Source organism: Pseudopipra pipra, chromosome Z, assembly GCF_036250125.1.
Source record: "Pseudopipra pipra isolate bDixPip1 chromosome Z, bDixPip1.hap1, whole genome shotgun sequence".
NCBI lineage: Eukaryota > Metazoa > Chordata > Aves > Passeriformes > Pipridae > Pseudopipra > Pseudopipra pipra.
In genome coordinates, this window is record NC_087581.1 from 68,041,830 (window position 1) to 68,068,010 (window position 26,181).

General features: G+C 40.1%; 1 protein-coding gene across 10 annotated transcripts in view; it reads right to left on the reverse strand.

Moving 5' to 3' along the window:
• The window catches only part of PIGG (phosphatidylinositol glycan anchor biosynthesis class G (EMM blood group)), an 86,681-nt gene that overhangs the window by 33,435 nt on the left and 27,065 nt on the right, over window positions 1–26,181 (reverse strand). For 6 of the 10 annotated variants that reach the window (XR_010426787.1, XM_064642155.1, XM_064642156.1 and 3 more), the window contains exons 9-11: window positions 23,367–23,824; window positions 16,147–16,338; window positions 8,087–8,396 (exon numbers count right to left, since the gene is read on the reverse strand). Coding sequence is in view for 7 of the 10 variants with exons in the window: in XM_064642155.1 (XP_064498225.1) it covers window positions 8,087–8,396; window positions 16,147–16,338; window positions 23,367–23,824 (960 nt within the window). In the remaining 3 variants the exon portion in view is untranslated. Of the gene's footprint in view, window positions 1–8,086; window positions 8,397–16,146; window positions 16,339–23,366; window positions 23,825–26,181 lie in introns of those variants that run through there. The other 4 variants (XM_064642160.1, XR_010426788.1, XR_010426789.1 and 1 more) reach the window with 4 other exon arrangements.

Sequence of the window (26,181 nt, forward strand, 5' to 3'; positions counted from 1 at the left end):
TAATTTAATACATTTTTGACAATACTGGAGTATTTTTAACTTCAACTTTTGCACAAAGTGTTAAAAAAGCAAAGACCCTACTTACTAAAACAAGATTAAAAAACAAATTGGTTTTACCCAGTCCCACATAAATAACACAGCAGTTTATCCAGACAATCTCTAAAAACCTCCAAGCATGAAGATTGTACCTATGTGAGCAACCTTTTCCATGGCTCACTATTCACAAAAATCTTGCTAAAAGGCTGGAAAAATGAGATAATGTGTAGTTTTCCCATTTAAGTTACGACTGTTCGATAAATTTGCGTTTTAGGTTCAAATTGTGAGAGAATGGAAAAGACCAGCTGGTTCTGCAAGGGAAGGTAAGCTGAGAAATGAGCATGAAAACAAGGCAGGTGAGAGCAGTAAGTCAGGACTGTGCAGTGGCAATGTCCAAGTCAGGGCTGGATCTGGAGACAGTGATCAGGGCCAGATGCAATCCAGGGATTACAGGTCTGTCCAAGATTAGGCCAAAAAGCCCAGCCACCAGGTCCAGGTCTAGGTCAGGATCAAGAAAGTACAAGACAGGCACAGACACACCTGATTACCCAGCTGTGATACAACACAGACAGTAAAGCATCAGATTAAAGCAGTTCCAAAAAGGAAAGTAGTGTCAGGCCCTTCTAGCTTTTTTCCCAACAGGTCCTGCCTACGAAGGAGACGATGCTGAACTCTGCTAACTAAACTCCTAGACAGAGATGCAATCAGGGTCCTGACACAGATGAAGCATAGAATGCAAAACTGAGTGTAAGATCAAAGTATTTGTTTTCAACCTGCCCTTAATTTGGGGTGTTTTTTCCTACTTACATTCAAAATTCAAAAATTAGCTTCCACACCCATGCACTTTATTTTTTACCCCATGTTCATCAGTTTTACCAGCTGGTTAATGAAAAATAATATCTGTTCCTACGAACCTTGCTTACTCTGTACACTTAGGATTTTCACAGCTCTACTTCCATAAAGTCTTGAAGGACCCTACAGTATTCTTTTGGAAGAACACTGCCTCATTCATTAAATATGCTATCCTGAACAAGGCTATTTTTAGCCAGTATCATATTCAAAGGGCCAGCTCTTCCATTCCACGCTCAGTAAGACAGAGTTACTGCTTTTGTCATTTCGTACCCCCTTGTCTACCAAGATTTAATAAGGCTCAGCAACATGGGCAAGAAGTCTCTTCCTAATCACATCAAGACATGTGCAAAAAGCAGTCTTCCAAATCTCTCTCCTATTTCCAGATGGAAGCGCTTCATATTTAGTTTATATTTTTCTTCTCCTGTCTCATTTAGCTAGCAGAGTTTAAATTTAGTATCCAATCTGATCGACATCAACAACAAATTTCAGTGGTTTTCAATTTTTTGTACTTGAACCATAAACCTGCTCTCATTTTTATGTGTACATTAGATCTTTATGCCTGTCTGGAAATTAAAACCCCAGCACCACTCTTAGCCCAGTCAGTTTCATAGTGATAGCTCTAAGAACCACAAAACTTGAGGGGAAAAAAAGTCAGGGAAGAATTCAAATCTATGCCAGCAGTGCACACAATACTTAATAATACATTTGTGCTTTCTTCACATCTTAGAATTCTAGCATCAAAAATCAGTCATCCAAAACGTAAGACCTCAGTGCTCATGGTCGTGGTCATGGACAGGACAGGTAACTGCTAAATCTGGGACAGCTGCACTTTACTCAGTAAGAACACTGTCACTTCACTGGAAGGCACAGAACTAAAGAGGGGATCTGTAAGCCTTCACCAAGCAAAGACCTTCCTGGGTTTCCCACAAGGTAAAAGATTAAATGGCTTATTCCAACAATTAAAATCTGTTACTAAACCAGCATGGGTACTTTCAGAGTTCCACCTTTCATCACCCAGTTAAGGAAAAGCTGGAAAACGTACATAACCACATGAAATTACCTATGGCTTCACCCAAGGTCATTTGCCCATGGTACTTCTGAGATATACAATAAATACTTAAAGTTTGACTGCCTGCATTTGTCACAAGAGGTCTGAGCAAACAGGAAAACTGCATTGCCATGAGAAGAGACTGTTTGGAACACACCTGAAGGGGAGGTTACCTCTATATGCTTGGGAGAGGGAAGTCCCAGTGCAGGGGATAGATTTTTTTCCCAAAATAGGTATAGAAAATGGTGCAGAAACTGGTAAACGTTCACCTGTTGTATATCTCATATGGATCCTGCATCTACAGTTCAGTAACTAACAGTTAATTATCCACATATAATTGTCAGATAATTAATGTGTCACTAATAAAACAATAAGACACTTCAATCCTGACTTTAAGCTACACAAACTGAGCAGTTTTTCCCTTGCAACAAGTCATTCTGAACTCAAAGGAAAGGGAACAAGAAACTTAAAAGTATATATATAAAAAAATCCCAATTAATAGGCAGTGAGGGTTTTTAAGGTTGTGAGCTTTTTAATTTTACCTGGTAGTGCAGATCAGAATGCTGCATACTGAGCAAAACAATGTAAAAAGGTCATGAAATCAAACATAATTTCTGGAGGAAGCTTCTTCTATTCTTGGATCTACAGTCCCAGACTGGAAAAGCTATTCTGAGAATAAATTGAGAGAAATTTACCAAATGAAGAGAGAGCATTAATCAGATTCTGAGGGGCCTTTGTTACCTCTGTAATTTTATGAACGACCAGCTCAACCATTCTGCTTTTCTCTGCTAATATTTTGCACATCAGATAACTGCTTTCAATTGTGAACAGCAAAAAAACCTGTCCCTCTAAGCCTTGTATGATTTAATTTGTTTCTTTCCATGCCTTCAGAGCAGTTTTTTTGTCAGAGAATAAAAGAACAAAGGTAACATCCAAAGACTGGTGTTTTGGTCAAACTCTTAATCTCCATCCTAAAAAGGGCATCTAATGTAAATGTACTTACAACACTTTTAAAAGACAACTGAAAACTTGTTCTCTAAGGAACAGGGGGTGTGAAAGAAAATCCCATCTGTCTGGACTCTTAGAAGCACTTTTTCCCTTAGCAGAATTGATTTCTCTATTTCTGAAACATCTCTAAGATGTTCTGAAAATAGAAAAAAAAAAAAAAAGAGAAATAGAGATAAAGAGAGAAAATAGAGAAGTAGGTCCCAATCACAATTCTTCTTTCTCTTCTACTACAATTTGTTTGTCATTTTAATCAGTCTTGGGAATGGTGACTGCACACACACACCTTAGTAGACAGACACAAAAAGTAATTTTTTGTAAAAGACTGTTGGCATGTTCTAAAATGGATACATTTATAAAAAGTCCTATGCTAAAGAGAGTTAAGAACTTTTCAGAATTTTTGCTAAGCTGTTGCTTAATCACACAGTCACAGAATACACTGAGTTGGAAGGGACCCACAAGGACCATGGAGTCCAACCTTAACTCTGCACAGGACCATCCCCAAGAGTCACACCATGTGCCTGAGAGTATCATCCAAACACCTCTTGAACTCTGTCAGGCTTGGTGCTGTGACCACTGCCCTGGGGAGCCTGTTCAGTGCCCAACCACCCTCTGGGGGAAGAATCTTTTTCTAATATCAACCTAAACCTCCCCTGACACAACTTCAGGCCATTCCCTCAGGTCCTGTCACTGGTCACCACAGAGCAGAGATCAATGTCTGCCCCTCCTCTTCCCCTCCCAAGGAAGTTGTAACTGCAATGAGCTCTCTCCTCAGTCTCCTCTTCTCCAGCTGAACACACCAAGTGCCCTCAGCTGCTCCTCACACGGCTTCCCCTCAAGGCCCTTCACCATCTTCACTGCCCTCCTTTGGACACTCTCTAACAGCTTCATATCCTTCCTGTATTGTGGTGCCCCAAACTGCCACAATATTCAAAGGTGAGGCTGCCCCAGGTCAGAGCAGAGCAGGACAATCCCCTCCCTTGATGGGCTGGTGATGCTTTGCCTGATGCTCCCAGGACAGGGTTGGCCCTCCTGGCTGCCAGGGCACTGCTGACTCAGACTCAACTTGCCACAGACCAGGACCCCCAGGGCCCTTTCCGTGGTGCTGCTTTCCAGCCTCTCATTCCCCAGTCTGTATGAACATCCAGGGTTGCCCCATCCCAGGTGCAGAATCAGCACTTCCCCTCATTGAACTTCATATGGTTGGTGATTGCCTAGTCCTGATTTGTCCAGGTTTCTCTGCAGGGCCTCCCTGCCTCCAAAGGAGTGAACAGCTCCACCCAGTTTTGTGTCATCTGCAGACTTGTTCAGTATCCCTTCCAGTCCTGAGTTTGAACCATTTATGAAGATGCTGAAGAGCACAGGGCCTAAGATGGAGTCCTGCAGAATCCCACTAGTTGTACCAGCTGTGTGATGCTCCCAGTTAATTTCTGGCAAGTTGAAGTCCCCCCTAAGGACAGGGGTAGTTGACTTGGAAGTGTCCCTTAGTCCCTCAAAGAGTAATTCATCAGCAGCATCATCCTGTCTGGGAGGTCTGTGGCAGACTCCCACAATGACTTTTGCATCATTTGTTTGCCCCTTGATTCTTACCCAGAGGTTCCCAACTGTGCCACTGCCAACTGTGAGCTCCATCATCCTGACCTTTCTACTACACACAGTGCCACCCTTCTGCCTCTTCTGCCCTGCCTGTCCCTCCTGAAGAGCCTGGAACCAACCAACAGGGCACTCCAGTCACAGGTCTCATCCCACCAGGTTTCACTTATGCCAATGATGTCAAATCTCTCTTCAAAGCTGGAATTTACAGGCATGTGATGGGACACAAAAAGGCAGCTTCTTATCTGGGTCTGCTCTATTTCATATAAGGCAACGTGGTAAACAACATGGGGGCAAAAGCTTTGGTCTGCTTCTACCAGAAGTTTTGATAAGTAACTATCACCCAAGTTATTCACCAGGTCTTACAGGAGATGCAAAAAGACCCACCCAGAAATCTGGCTCACAACAAAGCAATGGAGAATTTCTCATTTCTGAGGTTTGGATACTGCAATTCAGCAGCAGTCTATGAGCAAGAAATTTCCTTGTCAGAGCTAATTTTTAAAATATCCTAAAGTTTGTTGAAATCTGTATCACACTGGAAATTATTATTTCCAAAGGAAACACTTCTAGAGGAAATGCCAAAATTTCCAGCAGTGTGATGGGGCCTGGGAGGATGCTCTGAAACTGCAGGATATCCAAGAACACAATCTGTAGCCAAGTAAAATGAAAATCGCTTCTTTCTGCCTTCTAAAAACCAAAGAAATCCTCAATTGCAAGGGTATTGGAAGGTGCAAAGTATTAATAATGAAAAATAAAAATCTTAAAATAAATTTCCATCTTCCCACTAACACCAGTTTAAGACCACTAAAAAACCATAGCACGTGCTATCAGATCTGTTACCATCTACTGGTCTTGCATAAATACAGTTTTATTGGTGTAGAAAAACTCCTTTGGCATATGGAAAGATGAAAATTTGGCATATGTCAAATGGAAAGACATATCAAGCTCCTGACAGCTCTAATAGTTCATTTCTGGAAAAGGTGTACAGCTGTTCCAAAGTTCAGGTAAATTCTTCCAGAAAAGTTATTCCCAAATTTTTGGCATCACTTAGATCAGAAAAGACACAAAATTTAGCCTGCTACATTACACTTCCACAACAAAACTATTTTTTCAAGAAGTCCTTATTATCTATTCCATCATGCCATGGTTGCACATACATGGGCTACATGTATCTAATGTACTTTCCCCTCACAAGAGCTTTTAAGACCGTCTCTCATCACATCCCCATGGACAAACTGATGCAGTCCAGGCTAGGAAAGTGGACAGTCAGGTGGACTTCCAATTGATCAAATGCTGAGTTCACAGGGTTGCCATCAGCAGCACGAAGTCCACTTGGAGGCCAATCACTAGCAATGAACCACAAGGACTGACAGTGGGGCTGATACTGTTTAACATCTTCACTAATTACCTGGACGATGGGGCACAGTGTCCCCTCAGGAAGTTTGCACACAATACATAACTGGGAGGAGTGGTTGATACAGCAGATGGGTCTGCAAATGGGCCTGCTGCCACTCAGAGACATCCTGACTGACTAGAGAAATGGACTGACAAGAAATTCGTGAAGTTCAGCAAAGGGAAATATCAAATCCAACACGTGGGGAGGAATAAAACTATGCCTTTCCTCACACTGGGAACTAACTGTATGGAAAGAAACCTGGAAGAGATGACCCAGTCATCTGCCCTTTATGCAAAGACCTACAGCACCTGAGACTACATTAAGGAGAGCCTCACTAGCTGGTTGAGGGAGATACTCTATTCCTTCTACTAAGCTATATCACCATATGGGTGCCTGGGTTCAGTTCTGAGCTTGCCACCACAAGAAAGCCATGGGTGTAGTGGAAAAAGTCCACTGAAGCATTACACAAAACTGATGATGGGAAGAAAGCATCTGTAATACAAACAACTATTTAGAAGAGCTGGGTATGTTTACTCTCAAGAGAAAAAAGCTCAGCAGGGATCATAACAATGTGTATAAATACCTGATGAGGGGGTAGTACAGAAAATGCAGTCAGACTCTGACCTTTTAACTCACTCAAGAGTGACTAGCAAAAGGATAAAAAACAACACACACAAACTGAAATACAAGAAGTTCTGTTTAAACATCAAGAAAAGCTTTTTCAATAGCTAGGCTGGTCAAGCACTGGGACCAACTGCCCTGAGAGCTTGCAGAGTCTTCATCCTTTCAGATATTTAAAATAGGGAGTGGACATAGTCCAGACCAACCTGATCTATTTGACCTGCTCTTAGACGGAGGGAGGTTGGGCTGAATGATCTCCAGAGGCATCTTCCAGCCTCAACTCTCCTGTAATTTCATGGTTCTTTGAAATTCTCAGCCAAGTGTACCAAGAATTCAGCATCACTGAAAATGGATTGCTTTACAAAAATATTCATAGCATTCTTTATTGTCCCTTTTCCATAACTTGGATTTTCTTCCCAGTCTTCCCAGCCTACCCACCATTAAATTTCTGGCAGCTGTTTTCACTTGGTGCCTCACTGAGAGGGCCCTCTCTTCAGCCTCCTGCCAGCCACACTAAGAGCTGCTCTCAGAAGACCATAATCAAAGCTGACTGCTGAACAGTAACATTCAAAGCGTGCAAAAGCCATTCAACCAGTAAATGTTACATCCTCCGAGCAGGAAAACTGGGTAGGAAGGGAAGAACCACAACGATCTTACCTGCATCAGCAATATGCTATCTGCACATGTACTCCCAGAGCAAAGTCAAGCCAATCCTCAGTCTGTAGATACGGAGCAGGACATACCCTAAGCTTGACCACAGTTTTAACATCCCCAGCCATGCCTTAGAAGCAAAGGTAACACAGGCCTCACCTTGAACTTTCGCAACAAATCAGAAAACCTCTCCTCCTAAACCAGAAAAAACTTGATTCCTAACCTCAGAAACTTTAGATAGCCTGCTACACTGTTTCCAATGCTACTAGAAGAAGAAAGATCCTGTCCAATGCTAAAATTCCTTTCCTTCCACGCTAAGGAACGCTTTTGTGGAATTTCAACTTTATTTGCAATGCAGACAACTATGTTATTGAAATCAGTAAGGCTCCTCAGGAAAGAAGATACAATTTGATAAAATAACAAAGAAAACTAGTTCTGATTTGAGAGATACTACATGCCACAGTCTTAAACTGTATGTATATCTATTTTGATGCAACCAAAGGCTTGTAATGCTCAAGAATCAGTGACAAATAGCCATCTGCCTTTTCTCGGTATTAATCAACTCAGATAATATTTTTTAATGAATTATCACCTGAGTAGTATTTATGAGGCCCATTAACAGACCAAAATCATGCTGGTATAGGTATCTGATCCTTGCAACACTTTTGGAAATCTGTTTTGAGGCTTAGACATCAAGGTATGCATCTTTCCTTGGTTCTAAAACCAAAACATTAATAAAACAAAATTAGAAATTAAACCCTTCTGAGAACTCAGTAAACTCTTCCACCCTAATATCTAGTTAGTATTTTATTTACAATGGGCAATATTTCTTTGAAAAACTATTCCAGCTCCCACCTCTGCAGCACGGAGAGTATTCAGCTTACCTGAAAATAGAAGAAAGCTTGGCCAAACCAGTAGTGCATGATAGTAATCTGTGCCGCATCAAATTTCAAAGGTCTCCAAATGTATTTTGTCATCATTGTCTGAATCAGCAGGCAAAACACCAAGACTGGTAAATTGTGAGGTCTAAATAGAAGGGCTGCTAGTAGAACCAATCCGCTATATACTTCCCACAATCCTGTGCTCTTCATGCTGGAGTCTGCAGAAATAACCTGTGACTTTAGTAAATCTTTAGTGCCAGTGAAGACTATGCCAAGAACAAAGACATAAACAAAACGAGCTTCAGTGATCCCCCTAAAGAGAAAATAAAATTGGAATAAATAAATAAATAAATAAATAAATAAATAAATAAATAAATAAATAAATAAAAGATGAGTTATTTACTAATATTTACTTCACACACTCTTTCAAGAGAGGTCAAGGCCAACCAGTTCTGCCAAACAGGTCAAAATCTAAGGCTGGTACTGGCCAACTTCATGAGAGAGCTTTCTCCAATACAAAAACCAAGGGTTCATACTTGAATTAAAACAACTCCAAATCGACTTCAGCAAAGAAAAAAGCTCGTGCTAAAAAACTAAATTAATGTAAAATATAAAAATAAAATTGTATTTCACAGATTCCACAGAATATTCAAAGTTGGAAGAGACCTACACTGATCATCAAGTTGAACCCTTAAGTCACTCTCCCATACAAGGATCGAACAACTAATGTAACCAAAATAAATTTATGCTAATACTATTCAAGATCTAGATCCATAAATATATCCATAGAAATATGCCATTTATATAGCATAATGAATGTTAATAAAAAATACTCCTTCAAGAGATATGGAAACTTTATTTCAGAAACTAAATTGACTTAAAAATTCCTATATCTTTTTTCAGTGATTTTTCACAACTCATTCACACAAATATGCTTCTTTTTAGCCCACTAAAAAACAACAGCGAGAGTATTTGAAGATCCTTATTTCAGTCTGAAATCTCTACACACTTCAGATATTTTCTCACCTTACACAGCTGCGTAGATGTACATATGTGCTGGTTTATACCAGCATATTTTTTCCTTGTTAAGTGTAAAGACTTTTCAAATCCATTTGAAAAAAGCAATTCCACTACAAAAAAACCCTGAGTTTTAAGTAGTAAGTGTAATTGGCATTTATGCTATTTTCAAACCACCTATTAATTCATTTGCCTCTTAATTACCAGTGAAAGGCAGCTTCTGAATAAAACAGAGCATGTAGTCCAAAAAACTGATAAGGACAAGGATTAGTAAGCTTAAAAACTGTGACCTGCTATTTTAGAAGAGCAAGGTCTGAAAAACTAAGAAAGCGAAAGCAAATATCCGTCAAAATGTAGTGACATTCTCATGTTTTCTGGGCAAAAAAAAAACGGATCACATTAGTGTGCGCTAGGCTGTCAATAATCCAATGAATTCACCAAATGAGCATGTGAGAAAAATCTGTGGTTACAGATCTATTTTTTTATCTTGTAAAAGATAAAAATGCACATTATCTACACACTTAGTCTGTAATTTAATATACATTATCCTTAGGTTTCACAGGATCACTGACACACAGAATGGTTCAGGTTGAAAGGGACTACAGAAGGTCCTCTGCTCCAGCCTCCAGCAGGTTGGCCCCCAACCAGGTGCAGGACCCTGCATTTGCCTTTACTCGAATTTCAGGTTATTCTCTGCCCAGCTCTCCAACCTGTCGAGGTCCTCCTGAAGGGCTGCACAGCCCTCTGGGGTACTGGCCACTCCTCCCAGCTTTGTATTACCAGCGAACTTTCTGAGGAGGCATCTGCCTCTTCATCCAAGTCACTGATGAACAAGTTAAACAATACTCGGCCCAGTACTGAACCTTGGGGGACACCACTAGTGACAGGCCTCCAACAAGACCCCGTACCACTGATTATGACATTCTGGGATCTGCGTTCAGCCAGTTCTTAATCCACCTCACTGTCCTCTCATACTGTTCACACTTCCTGAGTTTGCCTACGAGGATGTAGTGAGAAACAGTCAAAAGTCTTGCTGAAGTCAAGGTCAACAATATCCACTGCTCTCCTCTCATCCATCCAGGTAGCTGTCTATTGTAGAAGGTAATTGGGTTTATTAAAAACAATTTACTGTTAGTGAATCCATGATGACTACTCATGATCACTTTTTTTTCAGCCATGTGGGTAGAGATGGCCTCCAAAATGAGGTGTTCCATCACCTTTCCAGGGATTGAGGTGGCCAGTAGTCCCCTGCACCTTCCTTCTTGAAGACCAGGGTGACACTTGCTTTCTTCCAGTCCTCAGGCACCTCTCCTGATCACCACGACCTTTCAAAGGTTATCACGAGTGGCCTCACTGTGGTATCTGCCAGCTCTCTCAGCACTCAGGGATGCATCCCACCAGGGCCCATGGATTTGTGGATGTCAAGTTTGTGTAGGTGTTCTCTAACCCAATCCTCCTTGACCACAGGAAAGTCCTTCTTTCAACATTCCTCTACCCTGGTCTCCTGGGTCAGAGATTCCTGAGGGCTGGTCCTGTCAGTGAAGACCAACACGAAGAAGGCATTCAGTAACTCTGCCTTCTCTGCATCCTCTGTCACCAGTGTCCCTGTCCATTTAGTGATGGGCCCATGTTACCCTTTGTTCTCCCTTTCTCATTGATGTATGATGTAAGAAGCCTGTCTTGTTGACCTTGATATCCTTGGCCAGATTAAACTCCAGATGGACCTTGGTCTTCCTTATCTCATTTCTACCTACTCTGAAAACCTCTCTACATTCATTCCAGTGACCTGACCCTGCTTCCATATCCTGTGTATTTCCTGATTACACTTGAGCAGTGACAGGAGCTCCTTGTTCATCCACATGGGTCTCATGTTCCTCCTCCCTGATTTCTTGCTCATCAGGATGTGTCATTCTTAAGCCTGGAGGAAGTAATCCTTGAACATCAATCAGCTGCCCTGGACCCCGCTGGGCCCACGGGATACTTTCAGGAAGATCCCTAAAGAAGCTAAAGCTAGCTCTCCTGAAGTCCATGATTGCTTGCTGCCCTGCTTCCTCTTTGTCCAATACTGAACTCCACAAGCTCATGGTCACTACAGCCAAGGCTGCCTCCAACCTTCACATCTCCAGCAAGGCCTTCCCTGTTTGTTAGTATGAGGCTGAACAACACAGCACTACTTGTGGGATCCTCCCCTACCTGTGTCAGAGAGGTGTCATCAATGCTTTCCAGGAACCTTCTGGACTGTTTGTGCTTTGCTGTGTTTCATCCAGATGTCAGGGTTAATGTCCCCCACAAGAACCAGAGACTGTGATCTTGAGGCTGCTTCAATCTGCCTGTAGAAGTCCTCAATCACTTTCTCCTTCTGATCAAGCAGCTTGGAACTAACACCCACAATGTCACCCTCACTAGTCTGCCCTTTTATCCTCACTCATAAGCTCTTGATTTGCTCATCATCCATCCCAAGATAGAGCTCAATACATTCCAAGCGTTGCCTCACACAGAGGGCTATTCCATCACAGTGCCTTCCTGGTCCATCTTTCCCAAACAGCTTGTGGCTCTTCATGACAACATTCCAGTCATGTCAGCTATCCTACCACATCTCCATAATCACAGTGAGATCAAAGCCCTGTGACTGCTCACAGATCTCTAGTTCCTCCTGTTTGTTTCCTACACTGCACTGGTGTACAGGTTCTACCTAGAAGTATTTTCCATACAGAAGTATTCGATTTATGTCACTATCTGAGTGGGGGGTGCAAAGGGACAACCCGTACTCCTATCCTGTGGTTATGTATTTGGCTGCTTGGTTTGCCCAAAGTATCCCCCCTTAGGACTCCTTTTGCTAATTCTGTCATTGCTACAGTACTCCCCTTCCCATTCTTTATCTCTGTTAAGCCCAGCTATGCCCCCGTCCCCCTTCAAGTCTAGTTTAAAGCTCTCTTAAGGAGTCCTGCTAACTCCTAAGCTATGATTTCCCCTTTGAGAACAGGTGGGCAGGTGTTGCCAGCAGGCTTGGTGTCACATAAACCAAACCACAATCAAAACCTCAAAACTGTGCTGGTAACACCAGTTTCAAAGCCAGGTGTTCATCTGCCTGATTTTCCTGTTTCTTGCCCCATCAATCTCTGCAACTGGCAGGACAGAAGAGAACATGACTTGTGCTCCAGATCCCTTGACCAGTTGTCCCAAGGCCCTGAGATCCCAACTGATTGTCAACAGACTTCTTGTTAGAACTTTGTTGTTACCCACCTGGAAAACCAGTAGTGGGTAATAATAATAATGGCTAGGAAGTTTCTTGGGGATGACCCTTACCTGGGCCCCAGGGAGGCAACACACCTCCCTGTGGATTGGATCCAGTCCATTTCTCTCAGAAAGGAGTCACCAGTGACTACTACCCTTCTTTTTTTCTCAGTTGAGGAGGTTGTGATGCAGGGGGTGAGCTGCCCTGCCCCAGGTAATCTCTTCAACCTTTATGGACCTTTATTCATATTCACATTTTTCTGGTCCTCATTTCCCTGGTTCTCAGATTCCAGGGCCTCTTATCTATTGTGGAAGATAGGGTAGGTCAACAACTTGGGAATGTGAGGTGGGTCAGGAGGAGATTCCCCTGCCACCCAGAGCAGAAAGCCATTTCCACTCCCCTCCATCCCTAAGGTCCTTCTGGTTGGTGGTGAGAGGGTGGGAGATCCATTACTCCTTGTGAAGTGGATGATGGATCTGTTTGTATAAGGCATGGTAGAGTGCAGCTCCACCAGTTAAACTCTTACTACCAGTCACTTTTTACATGAGTAATGAGTGAACATGGTCTCCTACAAAGTTAATATAATTCACTCAGCAGTGAGGATTCTTGAGTCATCAGGACTTAGTAATATACGGAGGATTAGACCAGGACTCTAAAAATAGTAAAAGTATAGTTATACTCATCTAAGCAGTGTAATTAGCTGACCACAACAAAACACCACTAGTCAAAATTTCTAAAAATAAATCTTATCAACAAAAAATATAATAATTTTATAAATAAATAATAATTAAAACTTTAATTATTTTTTCAGTCTTTGGAAGGTCACCCTCCTTCTCAACAAATTACTAAGAAATAAGCTTGAATTCAATCTTCCTTTTCATAAAGAGGAAAGAAAAAGCAAGAGGAGAAATAATAAGCAGGAGCATTTTCAAGTTTGATTTTCTTTTTGCATCCACAGAAATAAGAAAAAAAGGCAAAACCACCACACAACACTGATGTGACCCTCCTAAACTTGAATACAATACACTGTTCTGTTGTTTAGGTTTCAAAGGTTCAAATTTATACCTAATGGCCCATGCAAAAGGACTTAACTATTTTATTCCCTTAAATAGCAAGCTTTTATAAAAACCCTGTAAGGCCCATTGGCTTTTTCCTTTAAGGGGAAAAAAAAAGTGAAAAACAGTAAAGTTTAGAGAGTTCCTCTGTTTCTGGCTAATGCAGAAACTCAGTGACCTTTTTCAGAATCTCTGATAACTATGAATATTTATATTTTGTGGTAATAATTACATCAAATATATTCATATGACTTAGAAGTAAAACTTTAGGAACTAGCTTTGGATATTGGTCTATTCAATGAGTTAAATGAGAACTGAAATCAACCAGCTGATGAAAATTCAAACAAAAAAATATTTCTCAGCAAATGCACTACTATTATTTTGTGTTAGTACAGTATATACTCATCTTTTTCATTGCTCAAACTATAATTTTTTTAAATAAGTGTGAGAAAAACAGAAGGCTAAATTACTTCTTTGGGTTTTTTAATTTAGACGTTTTCTTAGTGTAAGCCACAGAAAATGTAGAACACTTAAATTGCGTCTTCTCCCTCATCCACCTTCCAGCAGTTGTCACATTCAGACAAAATCTGCAGTAAAGGGTACAGAGAGGGAGTGTTTGAGAGCAAAGAGTTCCATCTTAGAGAAGAATGCATTATGCATGAAAAATGCAGTGGCTGCCTACAGCTTTAACTGATATTGCACAAAACCACCTCTACCTTGCACCTGGATCTGGAGCTATTCCAGATTATGAATACACTAACTAGACACATGTAAAAGAAAGTCCTGGGTTTGTTCCTGGTGGCATTTTAAGTAGGCTTTTACCAAATATATCACATCAGGCATATAAGATGCCTGATCATAAAGATGCTAGATCATAAAGATGAGCTAGCATCACTATGTCAACACGCCACCTATCATCTGAAATCTACTAAGTTGTGTCTACCACCTTTTCTGACATGCTGTCCTGGGAGCCTTGCTGAAGACAATGTTTGGTGAGTCAGTGATCTTGGGTAAACCATGTCTCTCTGTCCAGCCTTGTACTTTACACCTGAGAAGCCCACGTGTTAGCACGAGTGGTGGCTGCAGAGGACCGGGCAGAAACCCCTATGCCAGCCTGTGTTGTGAACTGATAGGTACTAAGACAGACATAATGTTCTGACCTGGCAGCAGTAGACACGTGGGTTTGTTTTGGATTGTTTGGTGTTTTGCTTTTACGAAAGGCACAACAGTATGGAAGGGAGGCAGAACCTCTCCTCAGATGGGACCCATGTGCCACAGTGTGCCGTGGGAAGATTCATTTGGGGTTTATATTAAGCTCTGACATAATTTAAGAAAATCACCATGTGAGCTATTTATTTAAGGTGAAATAATAAAAAAGCCTGTATGCTTTCTGTATCAATATGACCAATGTGCTGACTACATAATGACCAAGTTTTAAATAAATGTTTGACTTCAGCATTGAAGTACTCCACTTATTTCTCTAATCGCATTTTACTTGTGGCTCAATTGCTGTATTTAATGTTCTGTCCCACGCTGCAGTATTTTAATTCTCATTGCAAGGACAGTAGTATTCTCTAAGGATTTTACCAAAATACAAAGCAAAACTAGAGATTACACTCAAAAATCAAGCATGTTTCAAACACAGAGCCAAATCCTCCAGATTAAGTAAAGATTATCATTACTTTCTCATGCAGCAGAATTAACACACAATGTTAACACTAGTACACAACCAGAATTATCTTCAATATTTGGAGAGAGGGATCGTATGTCAATATATCCAGATACACATACCTACAAATATTTATTATAAAACATGTTGTGTTAGCAAACCTGATTTTCCATATGTCCTAAGATCTTACCCTGAATGGCTTTTTCCATCTCTGCACATCTTGTGAATCTCTGGCCCCTGATAAGAAGCTCCAACGGAAACCATTTGTATCCATATAAAATTCAAAATGAGTGCAAGAGGAAGTTTACTACATCCAGAAGACAATGGTTTCAAAAACGTCTCTTCCATAATCTCTTCCCCCTCATCAAATGTTCTAACTGACTCTGGAAGTTTTTCACAACTCTCTGACATTCAGGAAAACTTGAGGCTGCAGAGCCAAGTACAGTCCAACAGTGAAAAGTACGATAAGAAAACTAAAACCATTTACCCACATTCCAAAAAGGGTCATTGGTGAAAGAGCTAATAGCTTCCTTACAGTTACAGACTAGTTCTCTAAGAAACTTAACATCAGCCTAAAAATCCTTAGTATGCACTATGCTGCACAGATGAGACCTCAAGAAGGATGTGGTTACATCTTGAAAGCCCAGATATTACAGAAAACTCAACTGGAAAAACAAGGTACGGAAAAGCAGCTCTCTGAACTACTGCCTAACCATTTCTGAAACTAAGAAGTAGCTAAATGAGCTTGGCCTGTGCTCTGTTAAACATGGCAAGTCCATCTAAAAGAAGAGGAGATGGTGCATTTGGAGTTTCGTTTTAGCAAAAATATAGGGTATGACTACTAGATTTTCCTCATACTAATTTTTATCTGACTGGCTTCTGATCTGCCACAGTCAAAAGACACTTATTTGGGCTTAAAATTAAGCACACACAACAAAAACTGGGTGCTGGTCACCTATAAACTAGAGCTCCATTCATAAGAATGTAATTCCAACCTAGACATAATGTCCCCTCCACCTCATCCCCTGATATCCAAAGTGTTAACACCTTGCTAGAAACAGCGTTACGGATCTGTTGATTAACTTACTTTGAAATATCTTTGCCACCATGTTGCCATGGAAATATGACATTTCCAACAGCTGCCCGGTAACTGTAGACTCCCAGGAGCCCGAGTGCCATAGCAATTTTTGAAACCAGGGAGCATCTCCTTTGAACCAGAAAGAAGATCATAAGCAGGGAGACTGCAGCCAAGAAGGAGAGTTCAGGTTTATGTTCAGAGCTGAGAAAAAAACAAACAAACAAACAAAATCTTTTAAAACATAAATTAGAGCTAAACATATTAGCTACAGCACCATATTAATCAATTAATAAACTGTATTAATTAATGCAGCACCAAATTAATCACTGCACTGATACTTGTTATGAAGTTGCTGAGAGGTATGGTAAAATATTTTAGTATTTCTAAAAAAGCACTTTTATTAATAAGGTTTTCTATTCAAGCATACATATTTAAAAGTGTAATTATTATGGCCTACCATATGTTAGTTTTTCTGTTAATTAAATAAAAACTGAGCTGCATATTGCATCACGGAAAAGGGTCTAATACTTTTAAACTAGGAGTTTGTTGTTTATACATTCTGAAATGGTGCATTTCACTTATACTACAGCATTTTATTTTCTAGCACAATGAAAAAGATTGTTACCCTACAGGATTAGAACTATTCTGTCTTTTGAAGTAACAACACATGTATTTGATTTGTTTAATTAATTTTAGTCATAGAACACACTACCTATCTAGAATGACCACAAATATACTTACACAGTTTACAACACACATATACAAATTCACTAGCACAATGCAATTCCCTTATGCAACTACAGTACCTTGTACTAAGTGAGAGATAAAGACACAAAATTTGCATCAGTGACAGAGAATATTAGAGATACAGTTTGTTTGTTCCTCTGCATCCTAGATAGAGGTAACACTCATTCCAGAATAGAAGTCATTTTACTGAGCATGCTGCCAATGTTACGTATTTAAATCATCAGTAGTATGAATTAGCACTGCAAAATGTAATGGGGCAAACTGAAGATCTGCACCCAACCCTTACCACAGCTACCTACACACTTTAAGAAACCCCACTGTAGTACAAGAATTGCCAACCCAAGCCTACTGCAGATATTCCCAGTATTCCAAATGATGTAAAACCACTAATTTTGTAAGATTTACCTTCTGTTAAGGACATCGTGCAGAGTGAGAGCCAAAGGCTCCATCTTCTGTCTTCCACATTCAAAATGCCAAGATCACTAACTTCAGAAAACTAAGACTGAGCCTGGGCTATTATCTGCATTAAATCTCATCACACTTACGAAACTCCAGTTTTATCTCTGATTTAATAAAAATTACTGTACTTCAAAGAGGTTTACTTTCCTGTTCCTAGTGTTTGATTTATCATGGGTTTGAACAACAGTTGTTTCAGCTGTTGCACTTGGAAAGTCACAAAGGGAAGGTTATGGGGCAGAAAAACTGTCCTGCTAGTCCTCCCTGCAGGACCCAGTCAAGTAGTTCATAGAACTTAACAAGACTCCCAAGAGATGCAGTGCTCTCTGCAAGCCATTGGAGAAAAGTGAGAGGAATAAGATCTAGAACACTATGGGAGAGAAAATGCAGTCTTGATGTTTCTTTTTCTACATAAGGAGTCAGCAGAAGCAGTGAATAGATTCCTGCAGCAACCCATGAAGATAGTGCAAGCACCATCTCTTATGATCAACACATAATAAACTCTTTTGGTAGCCACTGCACCTTTCAAATGAACATTTTTGAAAACTTTAAGTTTTCAGGTAGTATCCTCCTTGGCTACTCATTGTATGAGAGCAAGACAAATCAGGAATAAATAACATCACATCATCATCATCTTTGTCTCTTTATCTAAAAAACTCACTTTTGTTAAGAGACTCTTGCAGACAAAGTTAACACAGCAATACAAAAAATTTAAAAAAGCCATTGCTATCTGTAAGAAGTAACTGCTATTGCTATGTCAAGCCAGACACTCACTAACAGTTGCAATTCCTACAATGAGCATCTGAAATCATACTCTAATACCCTCCCCTGGAAAAAATGGGGGCACTGCAAAGTTATGTTCAAACTAATGTGCACATCAGTCACATGACTTTGCATTCTTGACTGCTAGTGAAGGGGGTTATATACAAATCTGTCCAGGTTTTTGGGTAACAGTCCTCTGTGATTTCTCTGGGGAATTTTTTTGAACCACATAAATTTGCTCAAAAAAACCTACCCCAGTGTTTCATAGTTTGCTGAAGAAAGAAGAAAAAGATTTATACAGGTGAAGTCTGGTCAGCATAAATCACCTACAGTTTCAAGGTTTTCTAGCCAAGGTTCCTCCAGTTAGTCAGCTAAAAGCATATGTACTTAGCTTGTATTTCGAAAGGCGATGGTAGTTGCTCAACGCAGACACAGAGACTCCAGTCATTTAGCAAAGTTCTAAATGATTTTGATAGTCTACTCAGAAATACAAGCAAAACATGCTACTCTGATCTCAGCTGCAATGTAGTGGGTTTTGCCCAAACCACAAAATGAACCAACAGCTTCCTGAGAGAAAACGTGGTGAGAGGGAAGGAAAAAAAGAACACTTTGGCTATATCTTCCTACTGTAACATCTTGTGGTCTACACCCATACTTCTGGTATGCTAGTTTCGGGGGAAGGGAATTTGGGGACAGTTAAGCTATTAAGTTATTCAGCTAATTAAAGGAAAATATTATCATCTTTCCATGCTGATGCTTCTTGTCACTTCTCTTGGAGCTGACGCTGCCATGTAGCAGCTCTGACACCTTTGAAGTATCAGTTCTGACCAAGATAACCAGCTAAATGAAGCTAATTGAATACCAACTGATTAAAAAGAAAACCTGACTTCCAGTCAGATCTAGATTAAGTGTTCTCTTCCACTTCATCTACTGATTTTCTTTTGCTCTTTTTCCCATCAAAGTATTTTTTCCTCTTTGTAGCAGATTTCACAGAGTCTGTCTGCAAATAACAAAGAATATTTTCCTTATTTCAGCACTGCATCTCTAGTAGTCAAATTCAAGACACCACAGGCACATTGATTTTCTGTGTTTTGGTACTTACATTTTTCTATGGACAAACCTGGACAACAGTGTCTCTGTCTCAAATGCTGAGGCCATTAAGCACTGTCCAGATATGCAAAATATTAGTCTGAGCATGAGCACAGATGTCTAAAAGGTCAATACAGGGGAATAAAAAAAGAGGGCAGTTTGTTCATTAGTTTATTTTAGAGATGAAATAGAAGGCTGTCTAGAAAAAGCCTGAGTAGCTGTAACTCAAACTAACAAGGGTACAAACGATATAAGTAAGGTTCTAAACACTTATTAGTAAAAAGAGAGCTATTAAGATGTAACTATGCAAATTAAACTCATGCTAAAAATAAAACAACAATCAACCTCACAGACTAGCAATGCATTTCGGGAAGAGGAATAAGTGCTTTACGCAACTCAGCTTATCACCAACTTTTAATTCATGCTGTTAAGGAAAACACATCACCTCGATCTTGATCAAAACACTAGGGAAACAGACATCTCTACCACCCTGTTCTCTTGTAAAGGAGAAGGAACAAAGACATTAAAACCTCTAAACAAAGAAAATCCAAACATGTTTGCCAAATAGGAATTCACTGACACTTTACAAACCCCAGGATGTGTAAAGATTCAGTTGCATCATTGACTGATCTTCCAGAAGCTTGTCCAGTGAAACACAAAAGAACTCAAGAACTCAACTACCATCCCATCACTTGAGTCCAAAATCTGTATACATCAAATGCTGCTAATGTTTTAATCCTATAAAGCAAATGGAGTATACATCAGCATGGTGACATATTGTATTCTCCTGTTAGATTAAAAGCTGCTCCATTGTTAAAGTCAGGATATAGCTCCACAGCAGCCCAAGCCAGCCTGTGCCAGGGCTGCCAGGGTTCTGTTCTTTTCACCTGCTCCCTAAACATATCAATGAAAGGGTGAACGGAGAAGTGTGACAGCCCTAATCACATATACTCTTAGGCTGTCACAGTACTCTGGACTTTTGCATAGTGTTTTTAAGCCCCCCAGAATACAAGTTTGTGAATCATTACTTCTTTCTCAATCATATTTGAAAAGCATGCAGGTTCTTGTAAGGAATGCTTGACAACAGCAGAAAGAAAAAACTGTTTATGTCTGTAGCACTTCAAAAGATGCAGATACTTCCACATTCTGTTTCTACAGTAATTTCAACAACAGCAGTGCTGATTTCTACACTCTTCCCTTCCTGTATTCCTGTTACTAGCCAGCCCATTTGCCTGTGAAACCTGATGGTAAATCGAAGTGGGATGTGATCCAACAGAAAGCCAAGTGTTTCCCATGCCATCTTGAGTTATTTTTCCAGTCATATCTATTCAATTATTTAGTTCACCATACAGACATGCAAACAGGTAAAATACAGGGCCAGTGAGGGGAAGAGTAAGAGAGCAAGTACCTTGCTCTGTATGGCAAGAGCTCCTCCAACATACTGTTATAGCCAAATGCTCAGTTGTAGCCTAAGACTGTAGCTGTAGAACCTTTTCTCTTCTACTTGTTTTGAGACCCAAGCAAATATACCCAATGTGAGGCCATAATTTGATAGAGAACACAGGGAGCAATTCACCTGAAAAATTCTGAAGCTTTTTGGTTCTTTGATATCTAGCTGCTGTACTTCAGCCTTACTGAAGGGGGAGGCAGACAGCTTTAATAACACGGTTGTTACGGCTTTATGAAGGAGAATACTTAATCAACCTCACAGACTTTTGTGATGAGATGACAAGCTCAGTGGAAGAGAGTAAAGCAGGCATTTTTGTTTATCCGTGCTTTATCAAGGCTTTTAACACCAGCTCCCATAACATCCCCACTGGCAATCTGATGTGGTCCAGGCCAGGAAAAGTAGACAGTCAGGTGGACTGAAAAATACTCAAATGCTGGATTCACAGGGTTCCCATCAGCAGCACAAAGTCCACCTGAAGGCCAGTTGCTAGCTGTCAACCCCAGGACTTCACACTGGGGTCTATCCTGTTTAATGTCTACATTAATGACCTGACCAATCGGGCAGAGTGTCCCTTCAGAAAGTCTGCACACAACACAGAACTGGGAGCAGTGGTTGATACAGTAGGTGGGTCTGCTGACATTCAAAGCCCCTCGACAGACTGGAGAAATGGCCCATCAGGGATTTCATGAAGTTCAACAAGGGCAAGAGGCAAGTCCTGCACCTGGGAACAAATAGCTACACACATCAGGACAGGCTGGAGGCCAACCCTCTTTTCAGAGATGGCTCTGAGCACACTGATGAACTCTTGACTTGATAATCAGCATGCAGTGTGCCCTTGGAGCAAAGACAGCCAACAGTATTTGGAGCTGCATCAAGAAAAACATTAAACAGAAGACTGAGGAAAGCTGTTTCTTCCCTGGTGTTCAACCCTGGGTCCAGTTATGGGTTACTCAGTACAGAGAAAGATATGGACATATTCAAATTCACACAAATTCCAATTTATATGCACAAAAATGAAACACAAAAGTAGCCTCCTCCCTCCCTTCTCCCCACTCCTTCCTCAAAACCAACAATAACAGAACCCTAGAGGAAGTCAGAACAGGTGTAAAAAGCCTTGGGTTTAGGTGAGTTGGTTGCTTGGAGGCTCCTGACAGGTAGTAAGTGTTAGAGCTAGGTATACAGGATTTTCCAGGATTCCCCAGCTTTTGTTATAAATCGGGAAGTCCTAGAAGCACCTGCTTTATCTGCAGACTATGCTCTACCTGTGCTATCTCCCTGAGACCCTAAAGCCCAAGGCTGGAATAGGTTTTGTTGCTCTACAGGCATACCAAGCACCATGAAATCAGAGGTAGGAGCACATTAAACTGAAGCAGGATCTTTGGAAGTGAAGTCCAAACATGCATACAGAATTCTTAGAAGGCTGATAAAATTTGCAAGAGTCAGTAAACATTCCTGGTGGACCACATGAGTGAAAGCATATATCTGAAACAAACACAATTTTTCAGCTGCAAGAGTATCAGGTCCTTGTTTCATGCCTTTGTGGCATCAGCACATCCCAAAGAAAAGGGCTGACAGTCTGAAGAAAACATCTGGCTCAGGATGTTTTTAGGCAGATGCTCAGAATTAACTGTAAAAATCCTCATGGTCGCACAAAATCACGCCTCATCCTGCTCACACATTGGCTTAGCTCATAATGAAGGAGTTATCTATCATGTGGAGTTGATGTTGAAAATACGACATTCTTTCCTCAATCCCTCACTTCATCCCAAGAGCACAAATGCATGGTGAAAGCTCCAGAATAGAACAACCACTATAATGTGACAAATTCCCTCCTAACTCATGTCTTTCAGCACTCATGCCTGTCACAGCAATGAGCATTTCACCTGTGAGGTTGCCAATAAATAACAAGTCTCATATTAGTCCATTTGCTCATGTCATTTTTAATGAACGATGAATGACATTTCATCCCTGTGTTGTAAGATACTGGCAAGAAATCTATTCATCTTACACAGCACAGCCTCTTCATCTGCTGTCTGCAAAACCTTGACTAGGCAGTCACAAGGTATCGCTTCTCCATCCACCAACTGAAGTACAGAAGACAGTTCAAACATCACGTACTTTTTATCACTGAATAATGACTGTAGTTCTGCAAAATACTAAGAGGTATCAGAAAAAGGAGAACCTCTCCTCTGGTGTACTTCAAGTTATAAAAAATTCCTCTTCTTGTTTATCATATTACACTCAAAAAATTCCTTCAGTTTTCCACCCACACGTTAAAAGCCTGTGATAGACAAGGAAAAATTCTATGTGAGGCATCTTCTCCTGTGATTTCATAACATTCGGAATTATGCAGAACCTTCCTGTCTTAATTTCAAGGGTTTAATTCTATTAAGCGATTTTTAATTTCTCAAACCAGACACTCCTGACTTACATATGGAAAATATTTACTTTTTGCTTCTGATAAACCTATCGTGTATAATTGGCATTAATTAGATAAGTCATAGCGCAGGGCAAAGATTATAAACTACTGATAGCACACAAGGAATCACTCCTGCATGAAATAGCAGTGAAAAACTCCTTATGTTACCTCCCCATTTATCTGCTTTGCATGTCTGCAGCACGTTCTAATAACAGACTGCACAGAAATACATACATACTTCACCAAATGAAGTATACATTGATTTTTAAATAAGGCAGAAAGTGTGACTGTAAATCAGATACCCACCTTGTCAACCAATGTCCAAAGTCTGGCCGATGAGCCCACTGGACACCTGTCTGATTCAAGGATCGAAGTAGCCGACAGCAAATAAGGATGACCCATGGAGTTGCTAAGCTTATCCACTTATGTGATCCTTTCATGAATTCAGATGAAGATGTGGCCTTGTCCAGTTTTGAACTACTTGCTGCTGGAATGTCTATATTCTTGCAATCAGAGGTTTCCCCAAGACTATCAAAATTTTGCTTCACGTTGGTGCTATGTTGAGGGTCACATTCCTTTAGAAGAAAATTATTTCTACAAATCTCCTGACACAGCACCAAACAAAGCGTATTGATAAGAAAATACCAAGTTTGATGTTCCTCTTCTATAAAACTGCTTGCCCCCAAACTCAAAACATGGCCAATCGTTCCAGCCAGAATCAGCACATCTATTTCTGACCAACTAGAACTGGACACAGTTGGATTCTGAAAACAAAAAAACAAAACACAGGAGTGGTGAAAGGGTGTAAAAATTTCTCTTGCGTAAGCATTCACAGTGTGCTTACAGCAATTTCCTCTAAGAAAACAAAATAAATCATGAGACAAGTTATTTCTATCTTAACAAATCTCAAAAACTTACACAAGTATCATTTCAATGTAGCATATTTAGTTAGCATTACAACATAGTAATAATTTTTATAATTGCATTCTGTTTAAGGGCTCAAACTTCTCTACGAACAATCATAACTGTGCAGATTCCCTACCATCCTGTGACAGAAGGTTCTAAACAACTTCGCTCCCTGTTGCACATTTGTAGAAGTAAAAATAGAAATCCTGCAGAAATCAAACTTGAGATATAGATAATAGGTAATTTTCTAATAGTTTAAACCTGTGATATCCTCAACTCAGTACAGTGACAGCCTTCACTACTCAAATGAACAAAAGTTACTGTCTGATGGCACCCCTTAACCTTGCTTAGCTTAAAATCTCCTTTAAACCTTACCCATCTATTATTTACTTCACACACTGTGCCTATCTAAAACCACAATATTTTTTGTCTAATGCCTCCATTAGTTTGATTTCTTGTTCTCAGCAGATAATTGGAATTGCCTCATCATCACTGCCTTCGATGACAGGGCTAAAAAGAGAACATAAGGGCATGTGGAAGTTGAGAGCAACCAGTTCACTGATGTTATCTTGTAAAGAACCATTCAGCACACAGGGAAAGCCATAAAAAGACCACAGAGAAACACAAACATGATAAATAAGCACTAAGGGAGAGCACAAAGATGACCAGAGCTCTTCAGCCATTAACTGATGGGCCATTAGGAAATCACAGGCATAGCTCTGAAGAGCGTCAGTCTGGACTTTATAACAGATAAGGCATGAGTGACAGACCACGGGTATTATGGATATCTGATATCTGACCAACTCCTTAAGCAATGCTTCAGGAAGGTGTCAAAAGTGAGGAAGAGGCGGTGATAGGGAATAGGATGGAAGCAGGGAGCAAAGTGAGAGGAGAAAGGGTAAAGGAGCCAGTTACATATAAGCAAGAGCCAGTCAGTGCACTTTTCTGACTGAGAAAAGTCATACCTTAACAAATAGGGTTACATACTCGTGAAGTATTTTGAGAAAAACACAGTCGAAATAATCCGTTACCATTTTATTTTCTCAGTTTTTGCTCTATTAGAGAATATCACAAACTATTTCTTAAACTGGTATTTTAAGCATCTGATAACGATTTAAAAGCCAAATTGAAACTACTGCATGCCATTTTTACTTCAGAACAAAGATCTCTGAACCTGCTGTCACATTCATTTCTTTAACTGCATATTTCAACCACATCATCCTCCCACATTTGACCTATGAACAAACTTCAAAAAAAACATGGTGAACATTCACAGAGATAAAATTCACAGAGAAAATACTCGCATTGAAAAATGCACAGTGTACTACAATTCCTGAACTGTTTCAATCAAATGTTAGAAGAATAACAAGATGTTAGAAGGTAACAAGAAAGCAGGTGTAAACAATACAAGTATCTCTGAGCATCTTAGATGCAATTCTGTCTTGTGTTTATGACTTACTGACAGCAGCATATGCACATTTGTTTAATAAGCAGGACCATGTAACATGGAGAAGACAACAAACACACTTGATGCAAGAACCTAGTTAACCCTCTCTGGAATTTTGGTTTGGGGAAAACAACTTTTGCAAAATCAAAATCTTAAGAGATGTGTATGTGAAAGAATGCAGGAGGTATAGTTACAGTTATCACCTATTCACAACCCTTTCATTTCCTCTGTTGTTAAAGAATACATTACACCAAAGTCATTTCACTTTAAAAAAGAAAAAAAACAAAACACCCACAACCAAAAAAGTCTCCGTGAGGTTACACACAACAATAATGGGGGGAAAAATACTAATAAACTGAAAAAAATGCTGAGGGCCAATCTAAATTTACTAGTATTTGATATTTCTTTGGTGCTCGAAAGACCACTCTGGTTTGTTTAGTACTCTATTCTGAAAAGCAAATACCATAAGCTGGTATTTGGAATAAAAGGACAAGGTAGTCTGTGCAAAGACCAAAGAGCATGAAATTCACAAAGCTGAGACAAGAACAGTACATGACTGAACTACAGAAAGTTTAAATTCCAATAATTCCATCATGCTGACCTTAAAGATTTTGGCTAACTAAATAATGAGCATTTAAGTATTATCTGCTTGAAGAGACAAAGAAATCTGAGACCCTCAATTAATGACAATGAACAAGTCTTTGATATAATTCATCTTCTTTATAAGACATAACAGAAAATCTATGGAACAATTGGTCTCTTGTATGT